The 25962-nt window shown below is 39.4% G+C and overlaps 2 protein-coding genes across 4 annotated transcripts in view; one reads left to right on the forward strand and one right to left on the reverse strand.

Moving 5' to 3' along the window:
* The window catches only part of TTC13 (tetratricopeptide repeat domain 13), a 42079-nt gene extending 39477 nt beyond the window's left edge, over nt 1-2602 (reverse strand). For all 3 annotated transcript variants that reach the window (XR_011327547.1, XM_069800785.1, XM_069800784.1), the window contains exon 1: nt 2367-2602. Coding sequence is in view for 2 of the 3 variants with exons in the window: in XM_069800785.1 (XP_069656886.1) it covers nt 2367-2586 (220 nt within the window). In the remaining variant the exon portion in view is untranslated. The remainder of the gene's footprint in view (nt 1-2366) is intronic.
* On the forward strand, nt 2524-19157 carry ARV1 (ARV1 homolog, fatty acid homeostasis modulator). The gene is made up of 5 exons (XM_069800786.1): nt 2524-2923; nt 12479-12598; nt 14286-14439; nt 15696-15920; nt 16400-19157. The coding sequence occupies exons 1-5, from the start codon at nt 2585-2587 to the stop codon at nt 16504-16506; spliced, it is 945 nt and encodes a 314-aa protein (XP_069656887.1). The 5' UTR covers nt 2524-2584; the 3' UTR covers nt 16507-19157.
* The last annotated feature ends 6805 nt before the right edge of the window (nt 19158-25962 follow it).

The following is a 25962-nucleotide window of genomic DNA, read 5'->3' on the forward strand; positions in this document are numbered from 1 at the left end:
AGTTTAAAGTCAGAAAGTCCTCACCACCCATAGTTTCTGGAAAAAGTGTTACCAGTAAGAGGTTTCAACACTGCCCTTTGTTATTCACATTGGCCAAACCCTCCTGTGCTATGGCAGCATTATTAACACATTACTTGTTCTGTGTTGGTGTTCACAGTCACTGTCACACAGTGACAGTTCAGAGCCATCACTGTGGACTCACTGAGCAATTTTTGCTTCACAAACCAAAACAAAGAGGTGCAGGCACAGCCTACCTCCAGAATAATTTTCTGCATAACAGCAAGAATTTAGTGAAGGAGTTTTTTTAATAAAGTGGTAGGAATACGAACAGCTTATCTGTTACAAGCTATAGGGGGAAAGAGACCCTTCTAATCTTGCAATTCTTGGGGCAACAAACTGCTTTACTCATAGGGAAGAATGGATCTGCCTTTGTCTGCAAGTTAGATACAGTCAAACCTGTACCACACTGCCTCATTAACAACTTTATGAAAAGCAGAAACACCAACCAGAGAAATTAACCTGGACCTTACAGTAGGCTACAAGAGAAACTATATGAGATAAAAAGATTCTCAGTTTCTAGGAAAGTTGTACTAAAACAAAGACTGAGAGCTTAAGGGAATTTTTCAACTGGCAATTTATTTAGCCACAGGATTTAAACAGCAAGGAGTGAACTAGTACACAGCTATTTCAGGGTATGTTGTTCTGTAATTAAGGACTACCTTATTGTCAGTGCACACAAAGCACCTGAGGTACCTGACGATTTAAGCAGAATTCCTTATATCAATCCCAGTTATACTGGTCTCTTTAAAACAACATCCACCATTAAATCAAAGTCTAGTCTTCCAAATACACCTCTGAAGGAGTATCCCAAGTCAATCATTCATGTCCTAGTAACAGAAGAGATGTAATCAAATGCTTTGCCATTTATTAACTTGTATGTTATACAGATTTTATCTCAACACTGGGTGAAGGTCTTTTTGGTTTTGTGCTTAAGCTTGAACCATTTGGAGCAATGGTCAGCTGAGATAACTTTCATGATCTGATTTAGTGTTTTACATACTATGGCTCTCAACTACTGTAGCCACCACACACAAAAAAAAAGCAGCTGATGTAAAATACGTACTTAACACATCTGATATAGATAAAAACTAACCAAAGACCTTTAAGCTGTGATGACAAAAGCACACATACAGGGGGGAGAAAAAAGCAGATGTAGTAAACTCATAACAAGGTATTTCTAGAAAGTTTGTAATTTTGAGTGGATTACACTAGCTATATCCTTATATATCCTATATATATATATATATATCCTAGCTATTTTTACATATCCTAGCTATATCCTTAGGGACCACAGCAATTGTTGACATGAGCACAGAATTTATGGAGGAGGGTGAGGGGGAACCCTGCAGACTGCTAAGCAGTCCTGACACATCATTGGTTATTCTCATATAACTAACTGGGTGCCTATATTGCATTGAATTGATAGAACCTTTTTCTTCGTCTGTACTACATGTACGTTATGATTCAGACTGGCATTTTTGTATGGCACATTCACACTGTGCTCATGACCAAAGATCATAACAGATCACTTAAGCCACATGATCCTGATGCAACAGGTATTTAAGAACATAAGAATAGTCTTAACAGTACCTGTATTAAAAGCCATCAATTAACCTGAAAAAGACCAGAAGGCCTGCTACCTGAACTTGGCACTCATAAAGAAAAGCATCCAGTTCACCAGCAAAACACGCATAACCGTAGCTGAAAATTAATGAAGCCACATTCAACTCAATAATACAAGCACAAGCCGTTGGCATGCCTGCGTACTACTAAGTGGAGGGATTAAAAAGCAGGCAGAGTCCAGCAGCTAGACTTGGCCGGTTGGCGAGCGGGACAACAGGAATCCTCCCGGGTGACGCTGCAGGCCCTCCGGTTTACCCGTTCGAGGGGCGAGCGCTTCGCCTCGGCTCACTGCCACAGCGGCAGCCTCTGCTCCGCGCTACCCGGCGGCACGACGCTGCTCGGGGGGTGCAGCTTTCGCAGAAGATGCCTCGGGATGAGTCAGCTGAACAGCAGCAACGCGTACGGCCCCAGCCGCCCGTCCTCCCGCCGCTGGGACCCCGGGCCGGGCCGGCCTCGTCTCCCTCCCCTCCCCTCGGCACCTCAGAGGGAGGCGAGGCCCGGCCGCGCTTTCCTCTTCTGCCCCCGCCGCCCTCCGGCGGGGCGAGGAGAGGGAAAGAGGGGGGGCCGAGCCGGCCCCGGCGCTCCCCACCACCACCACCACCACCACGCCCGGGGCCTCAGGGCTCCCCGGTGCCGAGGAGCCCCTCGTTTAACGGCCTCCTCACCCCCCCCCCCCGACTCACCGCACTCGGCCGAGTACGGCTCTGCCCACTCCCCCGCCGAGGCGCAGCCCCCCGCCGGGCCCTGGCGCTGCCGGTGCAGCTCCTGCTGGAGAAGGGACAAGGCCGGGTACTGCTCGGTCAAGGCCAGCGCGGCCCGGGCCAGGGCCAGGACGGCCAGCGGCACCCATAGTCCCCTCACGGCCCCGGCGCCGCCGGCAGGTGCCATCTTCCCAGGGCGCATGCGCACCGCTTCCGCCTCGGCCGGGGACAGCAGGGGCCCAACGGGACCGGCGGGGAGGAGGCCGCCGCCGCGCTGCCCCCTGGGACATGGAGTTCCGCTCCGGCGCCCCCTGGCCGATGGCGCTGGCGGCAGAAAACTACAACTCCCGGAATGCACCGCGACGCGGCTCCACCCCCTCCCCAACGCTGAAGCGAGGCGGTTTGAAGCGCTGACAGGCCGGGGCGTTCTCCGGCGTGCCATGGCGGCGCTTGGCGCCTACCGCTGCATCGAATGCAACAGGGAAGCGGCCGAGCTGTACAGGGACTACCAGCGCGGCGTGCTCCGCATCTCCATCTGCGTGAGTGGGGGCGGCGGGAACGGGGGAGCCGGGCAGTGGGCGAGGGAGGCCGGAAGGGAGGGAAGGGGTGTAAGTGAGGGGCTGCGACGTCAGCAGGCGGCGGCAACGTGGTGGCGTGCCCGCCTGGCCCCGCCCCGTCGGCACGCCCCGCGCGGCGGAAGCTCCGCCCGCTGCCGGCCTCGCGCCTTGGCCCGCGGCGCGTGTGGCCCTGGGTGTTGCCTTCGCCGCGCTTCCGGGCGCCATTTCCTCCGGTTCCTCGAGGGTACCTGTGTGGTAGCGCTGTCCCGGTTGGCCTGCGGCGGGCCTGTCGCTGTGCTCCCTGGCTTTTACTCCCTGAAAGGCAGATCTGAGCGTGGCTGCGTGGGTAGACAACTTCAGCGCGGCTGGGAAAGTGCTGGATCTAAATGTCAGGTTTTGACTGATGATTATTCAATGTACGTGCGAGGACTGCTGTATTACTTACCCAGCTGCAGTGGTTGTACTTTCCAAAATGGTACCAGCATGTTCTACATTGTTTACTGCTCTCCCCTCCCACTCTGCCTCTCACAGAGTTCATTCTTTTTCCATGGTGTTTTCATAATGTTAAAATAACTTTATTCTCTAATAGTGTCTCCTGCGTTTTCTTGGAGATTTTGCAGCTGCAGCAAAAAACATTTAAAGCACTGTTTTCAACTATTTCTAAAGCACTGTTTTCAGTTTTTGATACACTTTATGTAGCCTTGTCACCTAGTTTTGACTTTTTTTTTTTCATAGCGTGTCAAAAAATGGATCACTTGGCACCCTGTATTTCAGGGTGGGGAAAAAAAACTTTGGAATGGAGGGATCTGCAAATACATCTTGACTAAGCCTTTGATTTTATATGTGATTGATTCACAATATCCTGTATGCTTCTTATAAATTTGGGAAACCTTGTGCTTGAAGCAATTGTTGAATATTTTGTAGGGAATTAGTTGTGTATCATTCAGACTTCCTCTGTGGTTGTTTCCCCTAGTTTTGTAGCCCTTGGCATTTTCAGAATGCTGATAGAAGGTGGGTTGATTTACTAACCAGGAAGCTATAAACATAACAGGTGACCAGAAAGCTCTGTATGAAACCTGTGATGAATTCCTTTATGGGTTTATAACTTTGAGTCATTCAAGCATTCCTTAGATCAAAAATAGAGATCATAGGCAACCAGATCGTAGTGGTCTGTGGCCAGTTTGTATCTGGGGAAATGGCAGTTAGCTCAGGCTGAAAGATGTACATGTTAGATCTCAGCTTCTGTTATCAACAAGAGGCTGTGAAAACAAGATACGTACAAATTACTGATCATAGTAGAAAAAGCTGATTCACATCCTTCTCTGTTCCCAGCCCAGCAGTCAGTTAAAATGGCTTGTTGCTGTAGAGCATAAACCAGCTGAAAGTGTACACAAAAATCTCTGCAGACATTCCAGAAATTGGAGAGATCAGCAGTTTTCTTAGGTAAAAGACAAAGTAATAGAGATTGATTTCTGCTGGCTTTAGACATGCACACTGCAAGGAGAAATTGATTTTTAGTTGCATATTGTGTTAGTATAATGTGTCATGTTTAGTAGTGGATATGGACTACATCAAATCATTGGTAGTCAAATAGTGTAGTCAAAATTCATCATTGATACATCATAAAAATGTAAATGGTTTTCCCTGGAGCTCTTTCATGTGGAGCTTTGAACTCTTCTTTGAAATCAAGGACAAGTTGGATTCAAAAGGACAAGTATAAAGTTTATGCCTGCAGCCATATCACATAAGATTTAGCGCATGTTGTAAACCCAGGTCATCAATTATGGTTATTAATTTGGCTATGATAATCTCTAAGGCAAACTGGGAGCCAGTAGATGGCACTCAGTCCTCTTAGCATTTAACCATTTGAGGACCATAGATCCTGGTCTTCCAGAGCTGTGCCATCCCACGTAGAATCAAAGACTGAAGTCCCAGTTGCTGTGTTCATCACAAACGCCAAACTCTTACCAAAACAGTAAAGAACAGAGTAAAAGAAAGAGCAAAGAATCACATGTTCCTAGCAAATTGGAATTCTGTCCACCTTTCTTCATGCAGGTCCAGATCGGTACCATTTTTCACTTACTCCTACCAGGCTGTTTCCTCTGTCTGTATTGTGGGTTACCAGGGTTCAGTTTCAGTCTTAGTCCTAGTTGCTCTTATGTGGTGCATGTCATATCATCTCTAAGCCTTTCTCTCCATTTCTGGCCACCCAGGAAGTGCTGAGAGTAGGAGTGGTCCACAGGAGGAACAGGCAATACGAAGCACATCAGTAAAAAACATGTTAGCTCATGGTTTATAAAGTGGAGATGAGAATGTTAGAAGATTGCCAAATCAAAAGATTTCTTCAATTGAACTATCTGAATTCAGCTTTATCTGCATATTGCAGGAAAGCACTGCTGTTGTCTCCAGCTACCAAGACCTCATGGTTTCTAATAGGGCAATTCTTGGTTTACTTTTTCCTTTTCATTTGCAAGGATAGTTTTGTGACTGCACTAAACCTGTGCAGGCATTCTACTCCATGCAGGCAATGCTGTGTTCCTGCCAGAGACCTGAAAAGTTGGTCAGCATCGTGCTACTGGCAACAAAAAAACGGTTAAGTACAGAATGTCCTTTGATACCCTTCACAAACTTTCACGAGCAGTGTTACAATGAGTTAGTCAGTGTTATGAATCATCTTGACCTGAAAATAATGATAGCTTTAAAGTCTTCTCCACTTCAGAAAACACAAAGGTCCCACTTACCAGTGTGAAACATCATTTATACCAGGTATTTATAAAACTTAACAGTGTAGGCCTCTAAAAACTTAGGAAAAGCTGAAGTTATTTAAGAAAAATTGGAAGTCTGAGGTGAGATTAGAAGGTGTGATCACCCAGCCTGAGAACAGTTTTAATCTATCTTTGTGGAATTAGAGCATTGAGTACTGCTACTCCATTGTAGCTTAAGAGAGAAAAAGTGAAAAGTACATAGAAAGATTGTATAGTGATACTTGAAGTGAGGCCAATGGACATTGTCTAGATAATTCTTTTGTTAAAAAGCTTTGGGATAATTGTGTTTCATTGCCATTTTCAAGTAGTACATGAAAATACTGACACATTAAGGAAACCCCCCCCCAACAACCCAACATTTGTTCCACGTGATGTGTAATATAAAGGGCCCCAGAAAATTAGGAACAAGCAGAACATTGCCAAGATCGTCACTGTTTTATACGGACCTACAGACCTGCCCTAATCCTAGTTTAAACTTATCCTTGATAAATTAATAAATCTGCATCTAAAAGGTCTTTGCCATTCTTGGGATGTTACTGTCATTCAACACCTTTCAGAACATCATCTTGAGGTTGAAGAATCTAAGTTCTCCCAACAGTCTGTCTATTTGTACATTTATTTTTAGGATGTGTTTAACCTGATCTGGGCATGATTTTCAGGTTGAAGATTTAAATTTGAATGCCTAAGCAAAATACCATGTGTCTGTATTCTCTTATTAATCTGTTGAAGAGAAGAATGGATTTTTTCCAGAGGCAAATACTAAAAGGTTCCATTAGGGAACATCTGTTTCCAGCCCACAATATTAGAGTACAGTTTTGGAAATTCAGCCTAATATTCATGGTGCTGCTTCAGTTTAGTTCCTGCAGCATTTGTTACTGCTCTTAAGATAATTAAAAGTGTCTTTGAGCTCCATATTGTAATTTTAATGTGGGCAAACATTAAAGACCTCACAAGCGTTACTATCCACTCTAGAAATAAATTTGCAAAGGATACTGCAGAACCTAAAGATAGCTTCTTCTGTCAAACGTAGAAGTCCACACAGTACCATAAAACTCGGGATGGAAAGGTCATGTCTTTTGTTAAGAGCTCTGCAAGGTGGCTAACTGCCACAAATTCTTCAAGTTCTGTAACTTTTTTTTCATCTGCTTTGTTTAATGAAGGCCACTTTCAGCAGAAGCCTAGCCCAGACCTCTGGTATTGCGCATTCCTTCTTGCTTGAGATTTGCATTTAGTGAATGAACCTTTTTCTCATCCTGCGTATATTCTGCTGTGGAAGTGCCTTTATGAGAGACAGGTGGACTATTGCTCCTTAAAAAGAACTTAAAGCTACTCAAAATGGATAATAAAACTCTGAGGAAACTCACCTCCTCAGGGAGACCTGTTCAGTGTGCTTTTTGTTCAGCATGATAACTGGGGGGGTGGCGGGAGGTGTGGGGGGGTGTGCAGGCATGTTAGGATTGCCTCCAATGAAGGTGACTTCTGGTGGTCACTTTGTAACTCATGGGGCTGGTTCTAGTCCTATGCTGTGAACATACTGATGTTTTCCCAATTCCGAACCAGAAGCAATGGTGAAAGTAAGCCTAGGTGGTTCTTTATAGTGATTTTTGTTAATTATTTTGAGATCCTTAAAACGTAAATGATCTGTAAATAATACAGCAGATCTTCACTGAATATATTACGAACCAACCATTGACAACAGTAACAAAAAATACCGTTCAGATAGCATTGCCACTATAGCATTAATGCTATAGGGGAAAAAAAACCACATTTGGCTAACCTGGAATAAATTCTGCAGTCAAACTGCAATGAATATAAAAGAAAATTAGCAAACTTGACTTATTAAAAAATAGAACGAAAAACATGTAGGGTTTTTTTTATTTGGTTTTAAATTTCATATATGGTTTTGTGTTTAAAAATAAAGTTTTAAAGATGTTAATCATTCCAAACCCTAACAAAGGGAAAGAAATTATTCATTACAATATGTAGAGCTCAGTCAGGATCCCCCTTGTGTTTTGTAATAAGGAAGCCAAATTGCCTGAGCAGTGCACACTTCATTTATCTTTTCTGCAATTAAAAAATAATTGAAAAGCTCTTTTATTGCAGCAAGGCAGAGAGAGTGTAAATGCTTTGAATGTGAAGCATTTATGTGGCAAGGTAAAGAATCTGTCAAGAGTACAAAGATCATCCTGGAAAACAAAGTATGTTATTGTTCTTATTTACATAACTCAGATCTGCAGACCAACTCACTACTGGAAATGTATCATACAGGAAAAATTATAAAACAATATTTTAAATTTCAGTTTTCTGAAATGGAATGCATCTGAAACTGGGCTGTTTTGTTTTTCAGCTTATTATGACACTTAGCCACATCCCTAATAAAGAACCCATTCCTGAAAGCAGCACAGCTAATTACGTTTTATTGCTTAAGGGTGCAACTGGGATTAAGGGCATTCTCGGAAAATGATGGGTCTGTGTTAGTTTGCCCTATGAACCTATGTAAGTGGACCTATGTGCATGTTGAAGCTATGTAAATGTTGTTAAAATTTGCTGTACATGTAGTCCAGCAAAAGACTGTAGCTTAATTTTGCTAAACTCCAAACCCTGGGGAAAGGAATACTAAAATGAGGCTGTTTTAGTGGTGTTTCTAATGACCAGAGATTTGCAAACATATTCCTGATGTGGTTTTCATGGTATTTTTAGTTCAGGATGAAGCTTGGTAATTCACTTTGTATTTTCATTTTCTGCTGTGTCCTATGGCTTCCTCTTCAAGAACATTTCCCCCTTCTACCACCCACATCCCAAAATACTTTTACTTAAAAATTCAGTTATGTTTTAATGTTGGAGAGAGCACTCTAAAAAAGTCATGTTCATATACTTTAGGAACTTTGCCCTTCAGTGACAGTAGGTATTTCCTCAAATATTTATACACTGTATTTTATTTGGCATATGTTTGTGAACTGCATGAACAAAGAAGATGTATGTCTTTTGGGTAGTGTTTATAAAAGGCTGATAAACATGCAGTCTGAATTAACATTTCAGTATTTCTTTTGTCTTATTTAACACAACCAAGATGTTAAAACAGATGTTACTTTCCTTAACGGTTTTGGATTGCTTTGATCAGAAAGAATCTGATACACTACACTACAAAGAACATGGTTGTACTAGCTTTTGAAGATTTCTTTTTTTTCTTAGAGCTGCCTTTGCTCATTTTTTGAAAATATATTTTTTTAAAATAACTAAGCAAATTTCAAAGTTATGAAAGTGGAAGTTTTGGGGGTTTTTTTTTGAAACAACAGACAAGCATAGTCAAATGTTCCTAAATATTTGATTAGTCAAACAATTCCTAAACTAACACCATTTAAATTCATTAGAATATTGAAATAGATTGAACACCCTTTTTTAGGGGAGCACAGTATCTATTGGAATTCTGTGTGTCAGTATCAAACATTCATAATTTTCCTTAAATTTACCAATTTGGAAGAAGATATGTAAATAGAATTTATGGTGTCAAGCTTGACCTTTCTCTTCTGCAACATAATCTGAAAGTACCTTTTAATCAAAGTAATGTCTGTTTTTTCATGGAAAGATGCCAGTTATTTCCTGTTTCTGATGTCAATTACATATTTAAGGAAGAAATTAAAAGCTAGTTAAAAACAGAGAGAAATCCAGTTACTTCTTTCTGTCATTTTAGAACTGGTTATGGTAACTGAGGCATTTCTTCGAGAAAGCCCAAAGAAGATTGAAAAAGCTTGGTTTTGTTAAAGATGTGCCGCCTTCAGTCATACTGAACAGGCCATTGACTACTGCTGTGCAGAACTGCAGTTGGTAATGAGACCTGAGCACCAGTTTTGTAGCTCACTCTAAACTGCCTGACTAAAATCTTAAAAGGAAGCGTGTAAGCAGTTCTCTGTAATAGCTGAGCTGCTCATACTGATCTTCTCTGAAAGTGTTAGTGATTATTGATGTCCGTACAGTTATATCACTTCAACTAGATAAAGCCATCTGGTTAACCCTATGTGTGATTAAACTGCATTAACCCTTGTTTGCATTGATTTTGCTGAAGTCAGGCTCTAGTCACAGGTTTCCTTCCTAGGCATTTAAGGCTAGTGTCAGATGTTTTAGCAGTACAGCTGGAAAAAATAACAAAAAAGCCAGATACGGAGAAAATTTCATCTTAGAGGGTCTATTAATTCTGTAATGTTCTCATGGTATAGCAAGTGTCATCTTCATTTTGTCCAGTTAGTCTATATAGGCAGTGCACATGCAAGTCTTTTGCAGTAAGGTGGTTTGCCGGTGTCACAAGTCACTGAGTTAACTCACGCTGGCTAGGTCACTGGCTGGGTAAGCACAGAAGACTTTTCCTTCACACGGTTGAGACTCAAATAGAAATAAAATATATTAAGAATAGGGCTCTTGTCTAGCTCTAGAAGACAGGCAGGGGTGTGGGGGTGTGCGTATGTAAAAACATCTGCAGAAGATTTGGTTGTAGCTGCCAGAAGCTGTGGAGCAGAAGACCCATTCTTATGGATAACACCACTATATGTGTATTCATTGGTAGCAGTCTCCTTACATTCCTGCAGTAGAATTTCTGTATCATTGGTTTTGCCTGGAGGGTTGGTCTGATATATTTTAATTGTCTAAAATTCATGTCAGCTGTCAGTGAAAATTTTTCAGTACCTCTTAACTGCAAGTTTTTTGATCGGTGTTTGGTTGGGACCCTCCATTTGAAAAGATCATTCTTTACTCTTCTTAGAAAGATTTTTGACCCTGGTCAAAAAATGTTCTGTTGTAGGGAAATTTGAGAGCATAATAAATCCTGGGGTATGTAGGATATCCTTCATCAAATCTTTATGACACCCATTGTTTTCAAGAGTAATCTTTTGTATGTGCTTGTCCAGTGCTTGTGTGAATAAGCCTATTAAAAACAAAAAAGTTTTCCTGTGCTACATCAACCCAGAGATTTGACATATGTAAATTACCACCTATAAGAATATCTGTTCATGATTTCACGGTAGAAAGAAATGAAGCAAGACACTGCCTTTAATTATAGTTGCAATTTCTTTTTCACGCTATTAAATCCTGTAGCTGTGGTCTTCTTTTAATTATGTCCTTTCTTCCATCTCGCTTACTTTAATTTTAGACCTATCAAACTGTTGGTTAATTGAGTCAATTTTTGCATTCATTACCTCTAGCTTGTGTACTGTCATACACAGTATTTTCTTTTCTAATCCAAATGAGTTTGTTGGGCTTTTTCTTGAGTTGGACCAAGAAACACTGATTAGTGCCAGTGACAGTCCATAGACACTCTATTCAATTTATGCATTTGTTTGGATGTTTTTCTTGATACGGATGTTGGACTTTTGAGACAATTTGCTAGTTAAATTTTGCATTCTCAAATTCTCCAATAATAATTCTGGTAAATAACAAGGCCTTTTAACTTTGGACACAAGGAATCCCTATAAAATTGAAAAAAAATTTTTGTTCTTTCCTGGGAGTTTGTCTGTAGGTGTGTGGTGTCTAATTCTGCATTTTTGACTATTGCAGCATTTCAGAAAGCTGTGTGCATAGATTTCTCTTCTGGCAGTGCACAGCCATGCACTCATTAAAATGGAAATAGAGATTGTTTCTATGACTGTTCTGCTCTGAGCATGGCAGCTAATGTGAAGGCCCAGGGGAGCAGGATTAGCTGAGGACAGGTTGGAGGAAACAAGTAGCTGAACTGGAGGATCGGCAGCAAGAGAAAGCTGACCTGCAAGCAAGCACCCTCCTATAAGTGCGTTTGTTTGAGCTGAAGTGGTTGCTGTCATCAACTGCTGCTGCTCCTCAGCTCTCTGCTAGAAGTTATTTCCCCCTCAGGTCTGATAGGTGAGCCTTTGTAAGACTGTTATTTAACCATCCTGTTCACAGCTAGTATAATAGCCTTTTTTTAGCCCTTCTCATTTCTCCAGTCAAGGAGTGGTCACCCATGCAGGTAAGTCAATAAATCTGAAGGGGGTTGATGACACGCAGTTCCCAGTGGTCAGGGTGAAATAACCTCTCTAGTAGGCACAGCAAGAACCAGTAGATGTATTGGAGAAGTGATGGTCTAGTGTCTTACCACTGTTTAGTAGTAACTTCTGACTCTGGCTATATCTGTGCGTGAAAACTACATTACCAGTATCCTGTATATATTGGTGTTTGGTCAATAATGGAAAATCAGTTCAAACACCTGGACAGTTTACCAGTACAGAAGAACAATGCAAGAGCAAAAAACATTTACTGTCTTCTTGAAAGGAAGAAAAAGGTAGAATATGAGGATAAAGCATCTCTGAAAAGAAGGAAATGATAGAAGAAATTAATTTTCTTTCCAAAAAATACCAGAAAAACCCTAAAATACCCAGTAGATGAGCCATGATCAGTTAACCTTTAACAAGATACTGGTGCATTTCTTGAGTCTTGCAAAGGTAGTTTGCTTTTTTGCATCTGCAGTGCACAAAATGATAACTACATCCTTGCATAGTTTATTATCTGTGTTAATCTGAAGCCTGTAAAAATCAATAATGTATCTTTATGCTTTACAAGGGAAGTCTGTGTGTCAACTGTAGTGTCAAGGGAGGGGAAGCAGTTTTTCTGGATGGATTGAAAACCTATTGAAAATGAAGATTACATTAAGGAAAGACTAGTAAGAATTTAATAGCTGGTTTGGATTTATGCAGTTGTGCTAAGATTAGAGGAACATTTAATAAACTCTTGCTTTTTTTTCCTCTAATTTTTGTTATTTTGTGACTTTCAGAAATCCTGCCAGAAACCTGTGGACAAATACATTGAGTATGATCCTGTTATCATCTTGATTAATGCTATTTTATGTAAAGCACAAGCATACAGGCACATTCTTTTCAATACAAAGATAAATGTAAGTTGCTATGCCTCCACCCTGTGACTTTTTTTGGTTAAAGATATGTTTAGATTTGGCAAGTTGATTGTAACAGTTGTAAAATTTTGGAGACTGTTCTTCTCCTGCTCTTCCACAGGTTCCAGCAAGCTGAACCAGTTATATCATGAACAGAACACATGAAATCTAAAACTACAGCTGTTACTAAGAAAGTTACTGTCTCCACAGTAGTGATGCCACAATATCAGCAAATACAGCAGTCATCTAACACGTTAAAGAGGAGAGAAGGATCTGTGTGGAACTGTTCATGCAGTTTTCTACACCTTCTAATTTGCCTGTCATGTTAATTGATGTTAAAAGGATGATGTGCTAAACTACATTGGAAGAGAAAGATCTAATTTCAAATTAATTTCCAAATTAAGTTTTTGTTGGAAACAATTCTTTCTGAAATGAGCTGTGGTAGTATAACATACCATATTGACAACGCTATGCCAATTAAAACTGTACTAATTTCTCATGAGTTTCTTCCTGAGTAATTAACCATGCGCTCAAAACTATAGCAAAAGATAATGGCTTTCACATGAAGCGTTGTTGATGCAGAGTAACGTGGTCAATTTAGTTGTGCTGGCCAGGCTGGAGTGTAGAGTTGTATCTTTTCTGACAGAATTCCATCTTTTTACTTTATGGATTGATTTCCCAGGAGAGGGAAGCTAATCTAGAGCAAACTAGGCAAGCATAAGCATATGCTGTGTTCATGTTGATACTTCTTAGCCAGTCCAGTGTTCAGCAACGTAGATAAACATACTCGCCTCATCTTTCAAGCATAAATCTGACTAAAGGATTTTTAATTAATTCCATGCTTCTGGAGACTGGTAATGATGTTTTCCATGAAGCTTCAGGAAGAACTATTCCATCTGTGGAAATTTCATCTATTCAAATAAATTGAGTTGAATTTTAAACTGGCTTAGCCTGTGCATGTACGTGCAGTTGGCATAACTAGTTACTAATGGCAAAAGTAGAATCCACACACAGAAATTGCACTGGTTCATTTAAATCTGTATAAAATCAGAATTCACCCCACATACACACTGGCTTATAGGCTGTTTAATGTGGAAATATGCTAACTATGGGCCCTCACGACCTCATTTTTGCAGTTTTTAAGTTTTGTTTGGCTGTATTGCTCCATTTATTTTTGGTACCTTACCCTCATCTGAACTATTTTTGGTATAACTACACTACCAGTTTCTTCTAATGGAGATTGTCCCAGGGAAAAAGAGAAACAAGGCTATTTAAACTAGTTCATTGAATGGAGTAGTTGCCCTTAAACTGAAATTTTTGATAGTATAATTCTACTAGCTACGGCACAATTTTGTTTTTATATTCCTAACTGAAACAGCATTCCCAATTTTAAAAAAGTATAGAGCAGGCTTTAGAAACCACATTTATATACCTTCTTCTGTATGGAACTGTTCATGCAGTTTTCTATACCCTCTAATTTGCCTATCATGTTGATTGACGTTAAAAGCATGATGTGCTAATCTAGTGGCTGAACAGAAGCAATTTGCTTATATTTCTAAACAAAAATAATAAACCTACAGAGGTCATTTGTGTAGAGATGTTGAAATGTATTTTAAATACCAATTTCATACTAATGCTTTAATTTATGCTGATTTAATACTAATGCTTTTATTATTCTTTCATTTACCAGATTCATGGGAAGCTCTGCATATTTTGTTTGCTCTGTGAAGCTTATCTCAGGTGGTTGCAACTACAGGATTCAAGCCAAAATATAGATCCTGATGACTTAATCAGATATGCCAAGGAATGGGATTTTTATAGAATGTTTGGTATAGCTTCTTTAGGTAAGATAGATGATTAGTTCATGTCACTATCTACTCTTTAAGCATTGAATAACTTTATGAGTCTTTCAGCAACCCCATATTCCAAAAATTAATACAGAATGGATGTCATGTCCAACTCAGTATGGTTAAACGATTATACACATACTCTCTAGTTTGCCTTCATTTAATGCAAATGCATATTTTGATCCTGAGTACAGTTCAGACCGATATGATCAGCATTAGATATCAAAATATTGAAAAGTGGCAGTATTCAGAAATCTTTGTCTGAATCCATTTACATAGTTTGAAGACCAATGTGGAGCTCAGCCTTATTCCATATTTTATGTTGATTTCAAGGTTTATTATTCATTAAGGCGATACAACATTAAGGATGATCCTTACAGAAGTAAACAATAATTGGGAAAAGCTGTATCTGTTGGTTTGTATTTTTTTAATGAATACACAAAAATACAGAGCAGTGTCATTACTGGTAACGAGTGAATACATTTGAAGGCAAAGGAGGGGTTTTGTTTTATTTTGGATAATACTTTTATTCTCATACATTTTCTGTTGATAGTGTTTAAATCAAGCCCGCAGACTAAAACTATCATTTCCCTTAGACATTCAGAGTTTAACTTAAGTCATTTGTTGTCTAATGTTGGTCGAAGTAGGTTTTCATAACGTGTCAGTAAAAATATTGGAACTCATTCTTCAGTAGTAATTCATCTATTACAGTTGTCGTGAGAGTTGCTTTGACATGTGCATTAATTCCAGTGTTACACAGGAACAAGGTGTCAAAAAAAGTCTAATATCTCAATGATGTTTTCACCATAGTGTTCTTTCTCATGCTGGATGGAAAGAGTTCCTTGCTGATGACCTTTTCAAAGAAGACAAGTATTGATTTTGTTTTACAGGCTAACAGACAGCTGAAAAAAACCTCTCCTTTTGTTAAAAAAGGAAAGGTAAAGAGGTTCTTATGCTAAACTTCCTGTGCTGTATTGTGTCAGAAATTACAAGTATGACAATCCTACAGATAGAATTCTGTAATAGAATTATTCTGAATGTCATGATACTGAATTAGTTTAAGTAAGTAATAGTAATATTTGCCTATTAAAATGAACACAGGAGATAGAGGACATGTTCATATTTGTGTCTGTCTTTTAAATAGCAGTGACTCAGTTGCATTTGGGATATGTCATTTCACTGAAATTCATCCAAAAAAGGACTTGATTTTGGCGCTTCATTCTCTCTTTCCAACTCCTCTTATTTCCTCTTAGAACAAACTTCATTTTTGGTTGGCATTTTTATTACCTTATGGTGGATGAGACCTAAAATGCTGAAAACAAAGTCTGACTTCATTTTACTTCTCAAAGCACTGCTGTTGTCCAGCTATGGAAAGCTTTTGCTAATTCCAGCTGTTATTTGGGAACATGACTACACACCTGTGTGCCTTGCGTTTATAAAAGTGTTTGTCTTGATATCAAACTCTCAGGCAATTAGAGGTATGTTTTTGCTTTTTTTATTACTACTTTATTTGTACAGGGTGTGTGTGAGAGAATGCAGCTGTTATAGAAGTCACTATTATTGTTGTTGTTACATTTTTTAATCGCAGATATGAAATAGCTCTAGCTTGAAACTGTTATTTAGACTTCAATAGAAAGTGAATGAAACAAAGCACTTCATTAAAAAAAGAAAAAGCACCTCTTATCTCACCATCATCTCTGTATATGCTGTATTATATCTATCAGATCCATCAGTTAGAATTTTAGATAACTCATCATGGATCATTGAAACATAAAATAGAATTCTTTGTGTCTCTGGAAAATGAAAATTTCATGGTAATTTTATGCATGGCTTTGGAATGCAGACTTTTAACAGATTTGTGTGATTTCTTATACATACAAACTAATATGAATTCTCACGTGGTTTCTATGATCTTCTTAAATGGTAAGTGATAATTTTGTTCTGTTTTCTTTTGCAGTTACATTGAACTTGAACCGACTGCTCCCTTGGTTGGCCATCGTCTTTGGATTAATTTTGGAAAATGGTGTGGTGTGCTCGTTCCAGAAAATGGGATGGGATGTTTGAAACGTCAGCCCAGATCTGAAGAAATACCAACAACATGACGATCATTTTCTGAGAATGATCTCTGCCAGCAGGCTCCAAAGACACTATTTTCATAGTGATAAAGAAGGTGATAGATAACAAAAACTTGCATTAGTGGTGAGCATAGACAGCTCTAGGAAGAGTTAAAATGAGAAGCTTCAGAAGTTTGGCTATTTAATGTGGTGAGCCATAAAACTTCAGCCTTAGCTTGTTTATTTTCCCATTAAAAAATATGAATGTGTCACTATCCTAATAAGCTTTATAAATCTGGCTGCATAGCTATGGCTGTAACAAAAAAGGTACACTGAAAAAATTCAGCAGTGCTACCAATCACTGCGTTTTGGCAGGAAGAGGAGGATGAATTGTTCCCTTAAGAGGAAGATATTAAAAAAAAATGTAAAAGCCAGAATTGATATTTCTGCAAAAACAGATTTTCAAAGAGAGAAGTGAACATGTGCAAACAGTTTATTAGAGAAAAGGTAAGTATTGCAGAGTAAAACTACAGTGGGAAAATGCTCTGGAATGTTTATGTAATAATCCAAAACAATAAAATATCTAGTTCTAGAGTAATCTCTAGGAACTATAGTTCTAACTAGCTTGAAATTTTATGTGATCTCATAAATCCTACTGCTTTATTCTGAAAGCTGAAAAGAGAGTGGGAGGACTCTGATCCCCAGCATACACAGTTGTTTGGGATACCGCTTCTTCTGCATTTAATGTTAAGCCACATCCCCCACACCCAGCCCTCATCTGGCAGCAGGTTTAGTGGAAGCAAAAAGTGAAGTATGAGGCTGCTCAGCAATACAGTAGTACTTGTTAAAAAAAAACCAAACAAACAACCCACAACCAGATGTTTAGGCCTAAATTAGTGATGAAACATTTATAGAAGTTCTGTACCTTTTTCCCCAGCAGGCAAAGAGACGGCTAGATGGCCCACAAAGAAACTTGCAGAATTGGTTTCTGTAGACAGTAATTGGGACACGAACCTACTTCTTTTGTGCAGACCAGTTTCCTTTACATTCCATCCAACGTTTAATTCTCCTGCTTCAGTTCTGGAAGGCTCTACTATCTATAGGTACTACTGCCATTTTTCATTTTCATCAGATGCCATCTCCTATCCATGTTTTGCAAAATGCATCAAATAACATTTTGCAACATCTTCAATTCCAAACAGGCTTAGAATAAGTCTAGCTTATGACCACAGAAGACATCAGACATGTTTGTCTGATGCAACTAACTGCCCATGCCACGGTTAAGTTACTTGGGTCAGAAAAACAAATGGTTGCTGATTCTGGCTGACACCACTCATGTGCCATTTGTGTTACACTTTACACGAGCATGTAGCAAAGGTGAAAAAAAACAAATTGCAACCTCTTTAAGTACATGAGACTCTTTAACACTGCAACTGCTCCAGCAAGCACATAGTATATGAGGGATCCACCTTGCTACTGGTGTGAATCAGTGGCCAGACAATTGAGTGCAGGTGTGCAGTTGCTCACAGGCTGAGCAGCAGCCTTGGCAACACAGTACATAGAACATGCGTTGCTTTACATAATTAGATTTGGGGAGATAATCCGCCCCCAAAAGCTTTTTTAAAAACAGTATGTTGCCAAAGGTTCTTTGAGTAGTGCTCATCTTCCTCCTACAAGACCAGCACACGGCATTGCAACAGAGACTGCAGGTTGAGAAGGTGCACAGGGAAAGAGCAGTAGATCTTTTAGAAAAGCTTCAGGGATGCTGGTCTGGCCTGCTTTCATTTTCTTCCTGTCACCACTGTCACTGGTTTCAGTCTAAAGGCTGAGTGGAGTACCTTTAAATGTGACTATCGCAAGGGGAAGATTTTGCATTACATGTAATGTAAATATTACCTTGTCAGCAGGAAAACCATGAATATAACATATATAAATTTTGCTTTGGGACAGTTTTCTTAAAGTTTATTTTGAATTTAAAATAATTGATCTCAGGACATTGTGTGAGTTTTATTCAGAAGACCTAGAATGGACATGAACACATTCTAAAAGAAGAAATGTTTATCTATTGTGTCATATATGCCAATAACATATCAGTTATGCACTCTGTAATGCTACGAGGAGCCACCACTGTCCTTATGCAACTTTGAGGATGGAGAAGAAAATCAAGAGCTACAGAGCTGTGGAATGAAAACAGGTGTTGTACAGGTTTTCAGTCTTCAGAAGCATTGTTATTGTCTAGTAATGTAGGACATTCTGCCTTGTGTGGTTTTATGGCTACTCATTTACCAGAACTAACATGACAAATACACCAATATTGTGTAAATGTAGGGGGAGCTTAAGGATGCCCAAGGCCAGGGGCTGGGGGGGGGGGCAGGTGTATGTGCGTTTTTTATGCCTTTGGAAAAGGGTTCCATGTGGGGCTTCAGAGAGAACTGAGACTATTTTAAGGTCCTGACTGTTTAAAACAGTCATCTCTCTCTCACTTATATTCCTTTTTGTCTTTTGAGCAACTCTTCCTTCATAAACTATTTGTAATGAAACAGTCATCTGTGCTGGAAGATGTATGACAAATAGCCTGCCCTTTCTGTATATCTTCAGTTCCTTCATTAACTTATGGGAAAGGATTTACTTGGGTTAAAAATATAACAGCCTGCAAATGAAGCCACATAAACTCTTCCGAGTTTTGCTTGGAATCAAAAGGGATATCATGGCATATGGAGCAAATTCCAGAATTCTGTTGGATGAAACGCACAGAAGAACCACTGATGTTATTCAGACTTGGGTTGAGCAATGGTTTAGTGATTGCATAGTGGGAGCTGGGAACTTTAACTGGGTCCATAGGTCAGGTAACAAGTATTTAGAAATTATTCTGTACAAAATTGGAGAATTAGAGTATAAGCTAGGAAGGGTTAAAAGAGAATGTAGGTGTCAGGCAGACTTCTACAAAAATAGGAGTTGAGAAGACTATAAAAACTAGGGGTAGAATCTCAAAAAAACATTAGCATGTAAGAAAAGATGCAGTATAGATGAGTATGAGTGTATGATTAAGCAAATATATGAACGTCCCACTCCTAAGTTTTCAAAGGATGAATATGAAGGAAGAATATTATTTATTGTAGACATTTTTCTAATAGTCGAAGTGATAACATGAAATGGCAAAGGATGTCTTCCAAGCAGTAAAGTCTGTGGGTTTCCCTAGAAAAGTTACTGATAACCTCATTACTTAAGTGGTTTGCACTTCATCCTTGAAAATACATTTTTATAAGCAGAATTACCAGTTGTACAGAGATAGAATTAGTCACTGTGCATAGGAAGAGCTGTGCAACAGCAGAGCTTTTCCCTTCATTCTGCAATAGTGTGTGTTGCATTAGGTTTTGCTGGTGGAGGCAAGGGCTACTACCCTTGTGACCTCGTGCAAGTACAGACAAGCGAGTCCTTTCTTCCACGACAAGTCATATCTCAGGCATATAAACTACCATTTGTTAGCCCAGTCTTCACCGAACTGAAAGTAAAATAGGACATCTGCACTGGAAAACTATTAGCAGCTGATTTCTCATAAAACAAGAAAGCCATTGTTTTTCAGGAGCTTGCATGCTTTTGCAATCCATCAGCTCTCCCCCAGCTGGGTCGTGTTAAGCACCACAGTGCCATCTGGAGTTGAAAAGCAAAGCACTATTGTTTCCAAAACTGGAAGGAACTAAAAGCACTAGAAAGACATATTCTTTGATTAATTTTTGTTTTGTAAAGTCACAAATTCAAGCTTTGAAAATTAACATTCATTTTCAGTTTGGAGAAATGTTAGCGTGAAGTTAGTGAAAAACAGGTCACAAAATACTTGTTTTGGTGACTTGATATCAAGGCCAATTCATCAATATATGCACCATGAAAGCTATAAAATGCAAATTATTTTAGCATGGCATCTCTTCAAGACGTAAACAGTCCTGCAAACTGGGATTATTCTGAGTAGCCTCGCTGAGATCAGAGAAAATTCTTGTGGCAAAAGACATAGTGAATGCATTCCTCCACTGCTAAAATTCAATAGGAATTTTGTTGCTGAATTGATTTGAAACCCAGTTTACTGCAGTTAGAATTTGCAGGAAGCTGCACATAACAGGACTCCCTGTTTTCTCTCCTGCCTCTTATAATGCTGTTCTGACCTTCTTAGTCTTTCCAATAATGCTTACTATATTACTGAGGTGGCTAGAAAGAAGATCTGAGCATGAGGAGCTTTGTAAAATCTTTTCCCTAAATTTATAAAGCTCTTTTGAGCCTTGTCTAGATAAACGGCAGGTCTGCAAAGCATCTAGAAAATACTGGCAATGATGTTTTAATTGCTATTCATTAGGATAATAGATACTGTGGGGTGTTTTTTTCCTGGGTAAAAATGTGGTTTAAATTCCTTTACATAGTAGCGTAAGAGTGTGAACTCATACAGTTTGTACATGTGCTGGCTGCTGCAGAAATAAATCCAGATGACCCCCATAATTTCTTATACTCTCTAACCATAATTCTGAGTACATTTTTAGGCAAAAGAACTGTTGTCCATAAGCTGCACAGAATTGCCTGCCATAGCTACTTGAGCAGAGGAGTGGGGACCTGAATTAAGACCTGAATCCTAATCCTGGCTATAAGGCTGACTGACTAGTGCTGTGACCTTGAGCAAGTCATATATGTGGCTCTATAAAATGGTTGTACCTCCACCATTACAGGATTTGGGGGAGGATTAATTTGTTCATGTCTGCTTAAAAAGATGAAAAGTATTAAGTCCTCTCAGCTGCAGGTTGTTGGGAGTTGGTCAACACCATGAATGTCAGATGTTGAAACACGTGCCAGGACCCAGAGAGTGTGAATATAGAAGGTGACACGTTTAAAGTCTTCATTATGTTACGGGAAGCTTTAATTCTGGCCCTTGCTGGCATACAGTTCTATAACATACATATCTGAAGACTTTTAGAAGTATATACAGCAAACTGTGAATCCCTTATTGTGAATTTTAAGTTATTCCAGCTGCTGTGTACCAGAATAAATCTGAAATTAGTTAAAAAACTTGGAGGGGAGGGAGTTGGCACATTAACTGATCTTACTTTCAGCTGTCTCAAAGGAAAATTAAGGTATCTTATTTGACAGTTTGAGGCTTTGAGGTAAAAAAGCACAGGTAAGTCTTGCATAAAAATTGTTTTTTTAAAAAACATTACAAACCATTGATATCTTTTCAGTAAATGAATCCACAAACACTGCACAAACTTAAACAAGAAAACAAAGTCTCAATAACACAGAAGTGCTTCTACTCACCTTGCACTCTCTTCTCAGAACTGCTAATTCACTCTGTAAGCGTCTGTGGATGTTACCTTTATAGTGATTCCCTGCCACACATGCTGTAGCGCATCCGATGCTGTCATACATGCATCACTCCTAAACTTTGATCCCTTCTTTGGTCTCACTTCACTTCCAGTATAAAGCTTTGGTTCTAACCTTCAAAGCCACTGATGTATCATGGGTTGGCTACAGCAGAGATAGCATCTCTTTCTCTCAATAGGACTACAGCGTTCTTTTGATCACCAGAAATCAAAAGCTAAGAAAAGTGCAATAATAACTAGGAAGAAAACATTCTCCATCGAGAGCATCCACTGCATAATAAAGTGCCACATACCAGCACCAGAAAAAATGGCTTGGACTTTGCAGGACAGGGAGCAAAAGTGAATGCATCACTTTGAGCATACTGCTTATCAATTTTTTAAACAACAGGAATCTCTGTTTCCCTTTGAGGACATTTCTCCTACTTAATAGTGTGGAAATGGCAAGTGGGTTGCACAGCAAGGAAAACACAATTCATCTCTTACTCATTCCATCCTGGGAGAGAGCAAAATGAAAATAAGACAGTGCTGATTAGTGAATTTTTTCAGCAAGGGAGGACAGATTATTCAAAACCTTTCCTTTGGAAAAGCAAATTAACTTTGCTGTCCATGAACACAATGGTAGCTATTTGTTTCTTTACATAACCACATGACAAGACTTAGTTTGTATTAAAACTCACGTCTTTTCCAACTTTATTTTATCCTTCTTTCATTTTAAGTGGATTTTTCCTTAAAAACTTTCCTGCTCAATTGAATTGTTCAATTTATCTAAATGATGCGTGTGTGTGTGTAGATGGGGAGAGAGGGAAGGTCAATCCTATTCTTACAGCCCATGCATTTTGTGCCTTATCTACGTATGAGATTGTGCAGCTTCTGACCATATAAAGGCCCTGCGCTGAAAGAAAAGGCCACCTGGGAGAAAGGCACCTTATCCCCACAATAGTTTTGACTATTGTGCAACGGGACAGATTGTATCAATGTCAAAAAAAAAAAAAAAGTCACATACTTGATAAAACAGCATCAGAAACATGTACAGATCATGTCTCCCTTCCCTCACTGTTAGTCATCTGCTTTCATTTAAAAAAACGCCAGCCTGGTGATGCTAATCTAATTCAGCTGCAGGAGCGCTTTGACAGAAAGTTCAGCAAGGTGTTTTTAATCCTCTACAACACGTTCTGCTAGAGGACGGCAGAAGAGGAACCCCTCACGTGCAGATCCTTCCTCGCTGTAACGGTGGGGTGGAAGGTGCCATCTGCCATTTCATGGCATTATATGGGAAAGTGCTGGCTCCTCTAAACTCCCAGCAGCTGCTCCCGAGGGCTCAGCTCTTTGTCCTGTCTGAGCTGACAGCTGCCCCTGCCACTGCTGATGGGAAGAATTTTATTTATTTATTTTTTTACAGAATCAGATGGGGCTAGAAGTGAACTCAGAAGTCATCTGGTCCTTCAGCCCTCAGGGTGGATGGGTACTCTTGACAGATGTTCTCACTGGCAGAGTGAGATCCAGGCTCTGAGACACTAAAGCTAAGCCTCCTTTCCTAAATTAGGAGACCTGTCAGCTCTTACTGCTTGCAGTGGCTGTTGGATGCCCAGCTGCTTTTCAACTGTGACCATTTATTCAAGCAATACAATTTTGTGAAAATACAAGATTTTATCTGAGGAACCCATTGTGAACATGGTGGCTTGATCTTTTAGTAAGTTTGTGTTCTCTACTTTTATTCTCCAGGTTGCATGCTTCCAATTCCCTGCTACCCCCTGCAACAGCCTTGCTAAGCCAGCAACGTGAAAATCCATCAGACAGAATCCTTGGCTGTCAGACTGTAAAGCATTTAAGACTTATAAATAAATAAGGCAGCCTGTACCTCTTCAGATCTACTACAAGCTCCGTGTGAGGACTTACACATTGGGTCACACACAGTTAAGTTGAAACAAAAATACAATCATTGCCTACAAGTGAAAGCATTTAATTCAGAGAATGAGAGAACAGGCATGGTGAATTGAGATCGCTCTTCCTGGAGAATAAACGCATCTGTACAAACTCCCTGCTAATTTGCAAAAGAAATTGTAGTGTAAATTTCCATAGTCGGCACACTTTTAAGCAGACGCTCTTACAAATTAATGTCTGCAGTAATAGTGAGATATGCTTGGCTTCTCTAATACTGATTGACGTATTCTGTCTGTACACACCTGCATTTGAAAGCATAGAAAAGATTTTTATTCTCTGTGAGAAGTGACATTGAAAGCAGAGAACAGTGCTACATTTGCAACAGAAACAGAAAGGACTTTCTGAATGACTGGCTAGTGATAAGTGGCATAGAGGAAAAAAGTCCCATTGTGTAACCACATAAAGCACTGGAGACAAGACAAATCTATTTACATATGAAAACTCGGACCTCAAGCAAATCCTACGGAAAAGGACATGAGACAGGATAAATACATAAAACAGAATTCCTTCTTCCCCACCGCAAATTTCTACCTCTCTCATTTATCATTAAATTTTAATCCTTTATGCAAGCGCAATGACTGTGCTGTGACAGTCCCCAAAATACACTAGACCTTTGTTCATAAATGTCTTTCCTCTTCTAAAAATGCACACAGAGAAAGGTATAAGTTATATAAGAATAGGTGCTAAATATTCAATTTCTCTCTACAGGTTATATTCTATGATGCAAGGTATTTAAGGAAATACTTCTTCAATTTGAGCAACATGACCAAGTATCAGTCAGAAAGAACAAGGGTAATTCAAAGATACAAGCCAAGATTGTTATTATTTGTACAATAGTAAACAGAAGAAAAAGGAATATTGAGACTCTTAAGAGAATATAGACATGCTGTGTTCATACAGGATAAAAACAAAATGGTAACAGGACTTCAATATTCTAGTGCTATGAGAAATTAATTCTCACTCTGATTTGATGTATTATTTTTCTTTCAGCTGATTCTGATAAAATGTTCGTCCCTTATACCAAACAACTATTTTAATATTTCAGTAGTTTATCTTTTGTGTAATGTAGCATATAAAAAATAATTTTATTCCATGATAGGAACTGCCTATGATGTTACTTAGTAGTAATGGAACAAGTTAGAAATGTGGTCCTGTTCAAGCTTGTACTTTACCTGTTCAAAACTTTGCATCGCTCCTTGTTAATTCACCTCTGCATGCCCTGCTTGAACTTCCCAATATCTTAAGCAACCCTGACAAAATTGTAGGCCATGAGGGCTTTCAATACAAATAATTAGTGCTACAGGTTTCTGTTAAATTCCAGATTCAGTTAAACTGAAGACATTGTAAAGGGTTGAGAGGAAAAAATAACTAAATGTACTGTCCCTGTCATCCAGGTGCTTTTATAACTGAAGTAACGACCTTATGATGTTGCCTTTTTGTAAGTGATTTAAAAGGTTCTGCTGTTTGACCAGTCAGAAGGGTTTAAGCAAGAGCTGGTAGGGCTCAGACAGGCAACTTTATTGTTTGTGACAGTGCCTGGTATCCTGAGCCAAAATGAGCTCTCAAACTCTTACTCGTGCATCTGGCCAGATAATCACAGGGACGTTTCTGACCCGTGGAAGAAATGCTTGTGATTTCTGAAAGAGAATAGCACTGCAGGGAGGATTGGACTACTTCTGCTAACATGAATTTAAGGCAGTGGTTTGACACAGGATTGAACCCTCTATGCACTAACAATTCTAAACAGCCTGGTTCAGTCACATTTTTTTTAAATTCTAATAATCCACGATTTGCATGGGATTTCTCCTCTCATTTGAAATTGAGGAATTCTCAAAGATTACATTCTCTTGAAGACATTGTCTTAATAATGTCTTAGCATGAATGCCTTTAAAACCCATGGCAAAAGTTCAGTGCAGAGTTGGAATAGTCACAAGCATGAGTATTTCAATAGCAAATGGGTTTGTCTCTTTAAATTGCATACCAACCTTATCTGAAAAATGTAAATTCTACTGCTAAAAAGCACATTCCTCTGAAATCAGATGTGGGGTTCATTACTCAGGGCTGGTTGTTTCCACATTCATCTAATGACTCTTCCTGAACAGAAAGTCTGAAAGGGAGCCAAAAAAGTAAGGCAAACAGACTTCTGCAGTGAATATTCATCCCCTCCA

Source organism: Haliaeetus albicilla, chromosome 13 (genome assembly GCF_947461875.1).
Source record: "Haliaeetus albicilla chromosome 13, bHalAlb1.1, whole genome shotgun sequence".
Taxonomy (NCBI): Eukaryota; Metazoa; Chordata; class Aves; order Accipitriformes; family Accipitridae; genus Haliaeetus; species Haliaeetus albicilla.